At 42.8% G+C, this 5,673-nt stretch overlaps 1 protein-coding gene and 1 long non-coding RNA gene across 4 annotated transcripts in view; one reads left to right on the plus strand and one right to left on the minus strand.

Moving 5' to 3' along the window:
* Positions 1-3,438: 3,438 nt before the first annotated feature.
* The window catches only part of tprg1 (tumor protein p63 regulated 1), a 19,122-nt gene continuing 16,887 nt past the window's right edge, over positions 3,439-5,673 (minus strand). For all 3 annotated transcript variants that reach the window (XM_032526781.1, XM_032526780.1, XM_032526779.1), the window contains one exon: positions 3,439-4,735. In XM_032526781.1, the coding sequence (XP_032382672.1) occupies positions 4,541-4,735 (195 nt within the window). In that variant the 3' untranslated portion in view covers positions 3,439-4,540. The remainder of the gene's footprint in view (positions 4,736-5,673) is intronic.
* LOC116696085 (uncharacterized) overlaps positions 4,204-5,673 on the plus strand; it is a 25,572-nt gene continuing 24,102 nt past the window's right edge. The window contains exon 1 of the long non-coding RNA XR_004333616.1: positions 4,204-4,282. This is a non-coding gene — a long non-coding RNA (uncharacterized LOC116696085). The remainder of the gene's footprint in view (positions 4,283-5,673) is intronic.

Genomic DNA, 5,673 nt, shown 5'->3' on the forward strand with positions numbered 1-5,673 from the left:
CTAATGTGTAACGTAACTAAAGTAACTGGGAACAAAAGCTGTAACAGAGGAATGTAGAGGAGTAAAAAGTAGACTATTTCTCTCTAAATGCAGCGGAGTAGAAGTAGAAAGTGGCCTGAAAAGAAAAGACTACAGTAAAGTACGAGTAGCTCAACATTTGGACTGAAGTACAGTACTGGAGTAAATGTACTTAGTTACATTTCCACAATTCAAACATTCCATTTGAAGAAATCCGTCATTATTTCTAATGATGATGACTGCTACGGCTCAATGTTTTTGGTAACTGCGTTGCTTGCAACTAAGATGAAGGCATTTAAAATGATTACAGGTCCAACTGTAGTCATGGAAACCAAACAAAAACACACAGCTGGAGATTCTCCCTGTCACCTCTTTCAATCACTGGGTGACCTGAACGTAAAACTGAAGTTTTCTGGAGGGCCAAAGCTACATAACTTTATAAATATTCATTTATCTGGCAGTCCATCCCGTTCTTCAGAACATCTTTTTCTGAACTACGAATGCGGCGCTTCGCTCCGGGCCAGAGCAGTGCTTGATCCTTGATCCAGGATACAAAACATGTCCTCACTCTGGGAGGAAACGTGTTAACCCCTTCAGACCCTAAGGTTATGATACCCGATCCTGAAGGTGCTGAACTTAACCGTATTCGTTACGCTGTGGGAAACAGCTGCATGCGCTCCCGGGACGCATGCTACTTAACCTTGGTCCCTGAAGAGAAAACCTGAGCCTAGGACTGCTGGCTCGGTTAGCTACATGGACTTTATTTGTCACTCATTAGTGGACAGAACCGTATTTTATCAGTGAACAATTTCCCTTTCAAAGCTTATAATACTTCAGCTTTCATGAAATGAAATCCTCTTTTTGATATTTATGGTTGGCATTCATCAGCAATATCCATTCAATGCATTTAAATTCTGTAATTACCTCTCTTTACACTAGTTTTTTTGTTTGTTTGTGTTTTGCCTATTTGTTTTACTTTCTTAATTTCAAAGTATGTTGATTGTTTGAGATTAATAAACAAAAAAAAAATGTTTTCATTGTTACTGGCTTTGTCTGCCATCCGATTCAGAGTAAACCATACAGCGTTACTGTAATGTTTTTTTTTTTATTTTGTCTCATTAATCTCAGAATAGTCTGAAAAGCCCCTCCCCTTCCAGGGGGGGGGGGGGGGGGGGGGGGGGGGGGACCATGGGACCTTATTTTGGATCAAATATGAACGGTTGTGAACGGGGAAGGACACTAATTACTTTTTGGTCCCAGATTGAATTGAGCCATGGGTTACACATATGATCTTTGTCCATTTAAAAGATCATTTTGCAAGTGAATAAAGTCTTAGTTTGTCGTAAAACTGAAGTATAATAATTATAAGAAATACTACTCACTTTAAAGCTGCATGGATGACGTTGTTTCCGTGTCCTGTACTGGATGTAATCCTTCTCCGCTGATAAAACTGGACTGGGTCAAACAGATCCTCTAGCAAGGGGACATATGTTGTAGGATGTAGTTCACTGGGCAGTTCCACACAAAACTAAGTTGTACTTCAACAAACCTACAACAAACGGACTCTCTTCACTTGCAAAAGGACCTTTTAAAAAGACCAACATCATAAAGGGAATTCATGGCCAATTCAAACAAGATCGAAACATGATTTGTCTCTTCCTATTAACTACCGTGAAGAAGAGAGGGGGCGGGACTTCACCGCTCTATTATACAGTAATGCAATATTTAGAAACAAATGAAAGTAATGGGATCACTTTTTCCAGAAATAATTAGTGGAAGGGATTACAATTTAAAATTCAGTACCTACTCCCAGTAGCTCTCTGTTACTTAGACATTTACATGTTAAATACAAGAGATGTGACGTGAGTAACGCAGCGGAGCGTCCCGTGTGGTAGAGCGGTCGCCGATCTGCCAATCAGAAGGTTGGTGGTTTGATTGCCTGGCCCTGCAGTTCCATGTCGAAGTGTCCATGGACAAGACCCTGAACTGTAAATTGCCCCCGATACTGCTCCATCAGTGTGTAAATGTGTGTGTGTGTGTGTGTGTGTGTGTGTGTGTGTGTGTGTGTGTATCTGATGAGCAGGTGGCCCCTTGGACGGCAGCCTCGGCCACAGTGTGATTGGTGAATGGTTCCTGGACTGTGTCAAAGCTGTAGTCTTTAAGACTAGAAAAGCGTTATATAAATACAGTCTATTTGCATTTAGTAAAGTAAAGTAACCTAAAGTACTCTTTTATGGGGTAATGCACAACTGATTGATCTTTTTACACCATACTTAACCTGCATTACATGATGTAGTCTGGCATTGCCAGACCTGTCTCCACAGTGCTGCAGTGGAAGGTCTGGCTACACCACGCATACATTCTGGGATAGGAGGAAAACCACTCTGGGTTGTTGGCGTTTCCTTAAACCAATCACCATCGCCTTGAACGGCGCTGAGCTCTGGACACAGCGACGGGGGCTCTGCTAGATAGTCTCAGGAAGGAACTTGTTCTGGTTTTACCCCCAAAAGAAAACACCACATCCAATATTAACTGAAGTTCACATTATACAGTAATGTGAGCTATTTTAATTAGCTGATACATGGTTAAATGTAATTTGCTCTTACCAGTGTATCTCCGTGTGTACTCTGTTCACAGAGATCCCACCAATCGCTCCCAAAACGTCAGCGTTAAGAGTAATATAATCTTAGTAAATCTTTACAATCATTCCCTGAAAGAACCGAGCAGGCCTCGTCTTAAACGCCTTTTCAGCGTGTAGCTTGCTAGCACGAAGGTGAGTTGATCCAGACTACTGCTACGAACCTGAACCTCCGGCTGCTGCTTGACACCGAAAGCATTCAACTGGCGACACAAGGCTGGATTTTATTGTGAAGCAGTCACAGGAAACACTATGTATCTGGCACGGAGGTTATCACTGGCCACAATCATTTTTCATCTACAAACAAAGACATGGTCATATTGAGAGTGGATCAGTTGTATATGCTGCAGGGAGTACCAGAACAGGAAGGAGCAGCCCCAGTGAGCTGGTAGAGGAAGAGCTGCAGGCGGCACACCTCCAACTCGTAACCAACTTCCGTGTGCGCTGTTGTTGTCAGATTGTGGTTTCTATCATTATCAATCAACTGCTTATTAAAGCAACACAACTTTGTTTGGCTGCTCTACAAACAGATCCACCAGTTGCTTGTCTGTTGTAATTCTGACAAAGTAGTGGCTCAACGAGTGTTTCCTTTAGTAAAGTGAACTTGCTGTTACCGGGGGCGGAGCCAGAAGGTGTAAACATTCCTAACCCCAACATTACCAAAGGACTGCAGCAACGTCAGGCCATCTCAGGTTGTGTCACGGCCGCCACTAGGTTAATCTTTCAGAAAACATGAATTCTTATTCATTTTGAACAAGGTCAGAAGACTCACTGCTCTGAAGAAAACAAAGAGCACATTTTATACCGCCACAAAAGGAAAAGAGAACAAAATCTGGACGCTTATATTTTCTCGTAAGACAAACAGGTGACAGCAAACGAGGCAGAGCGACACACAGTAAACACACTGGATGCAAGGGGAAATTCCCCAACTGTATGCACTGTAAAAATACACAACGAAGGATGAAACTAAACTGACAAATGCTCCAGTGAATCTCGGAGGGGCAGAAAGGCATGGGAATGAGCTTTTAAAAGAGACACCGGGGGGAGGAAGACAGGAGTCCCATTGCGAAAGAGTTGAATTACCATATCACTGAGGAGCAAATACAAAGCTCCCAGAGAGCAGCGGGGGATCTGTCATCCAGTGAAGAGCGGTGTTGAAATGCGGATATTTCTGAGCATTCACACACCACACACACTGGTAATAAGGAGTGGGGGGAGATCACACAGTTGTCACAACCTTATCCAGAACACCCTGAGAATCAGCTTCAACAGTTCACAGCAAACCTGAATATGGTAAGGCCGGTAAGTATATGACAGTCCTGTGTTTTACCCGGCCAATCTCCCTACGCAGATTTTTGCTCTTTCATACTACTCTCTGCGGCATAAATTCATTCGCCATCGCGAGGTAATTAAAGTCAATGGAGGCCAAACGGTGTTGGTGTACACGCTAAAAAGTAAGTATGCGTCTTTATAACACGCCAACAATGGCGTATGAATTTGGCTCGTCACACTTATGAGATCAGTCTGAACATGAACACACAATAAAGTGCAGCTCTACAAAGTTTATAGTCAGTCAGGATGAGGAACATTTCCTTCAGATATCTTGAGTTGAGAGGTCTTTGGAGCGTTTTGTAACCCTTCACGTTTCATATGATACAGACAGAGATCAATTCTGGATTATTTGAATCAATATTTGATCATTCAAATGAAAATCAATTTAAATCAAAAAATCTATTTTTTTTTTTTTACCCAGCCTAACTCTTTGGTGATCCTTGTAAAATTTGAATGTAAACAAACGTATCAACATTAATTCAAGATTTCCAAATCTTAGCAATCACTTTAAACGAAAATAAAACTACTACAGCGAATAAATGCAGAAAGAAGTTAGAAGCCCAAATTTCCCCGAGCCACGCAGTAGCCCAGTTTGTTCTGGTTCCCGAGGAAAGACATGAGGCCCACGAACGCGTCAATGTGGATGGGCTGATTCAGGACCAGGACGCCGTTGGCCTTGCCAGGAACGGGCTTTATGGCGTGGACTTTCTGCGCTGCAGCCGTGAGCTGCTCGCGGAACTTGTGGATCTGTGGACAAGAGGGGGGAGGATCACAAATCCTGTTCATTTCCTGTTTGACAAACATGAGGTCCCATTATCTTACTGTCCACCATAAGTAATCGTATAGGCCTGTAACAACTATTACATAATTCTCAATTTTCTTTGTTGCTATAATTTAGCCAAGGTCTTAAAGGTCTGTTGATGGTAATTGGTGATTAAGTTGAGATAATCGTTATTATATGAGTGATTATTAGTCGGCCTGTTGAGCTAAAGCTATGCTAGTGCATGCTGTTTGTAAACAATGATGGGGTTATTGTGGGCGGGGCTTAACTGGTGGCAGAAGATTGACAGCGGTGAGATCTAACGATTTGCCAACCCACTTGAGCCTGGACAGCTAGCTACATTTGTCCAAAGAATTTACAGTTCATCTCAAGTTTAGACTGAAGTAGTAGTGGCTGATTTTGTTTTGCTAATTTAATATTCAGCTCTGGAAGAACGAGCCGCTCGGCGAGTCACCGTAACGATCGGTAACGTGTTATGAGTGTCACTAGCGGGACGTGCAGGGTCTAACGTCTGTTTGGGAGCATCGGGGAGCAGCGCAGACAGATAGGTGGCGCCGTAGCGACGCAGCGAAGTCTGCGTTGCTATTCCACCGGTGTGATGTTAGCGCCAGATTTTAACATGCGCTGTTAACGTGAACAAAATATTGCGTTGACTGTATGTTTTCACAGCAAATACAAATTGGGGTGTTGTTCACGGACGTCGTGTTTAAACTTCACGGAGACAACCAAATCAAATATTGACTTCTTCTGAAATATGATTTTCCACTTTTGTAAGATAGGGTTTGTTTTTATATATTAAAAAAACAAGTGCCAAGTGACTCAATCTGGTTGCCAAGGCCGACCGGGCGCCCGTTATGGCCGAGCCCTAAGCTGTTTGAGTCTGAATATAACCCCCCCCCCCCCC

This window comes from Etheostoma spectabile, chromosome 9 (genome assembly GCF_008692095.1).
Source record: "Etheostoma spectabile isolate EspeVRDwgs_2016 chromosome 9, UIUC_Espe_1.0, whole genome shotgun sequence".
In the NCBI taxonomy this organism is placed as follows: Eukaryota; Metazoa; Chordata; class Actinopteri; order Perciformes; family Percidae; genus Etheostoma; species Etheostoma spectabile.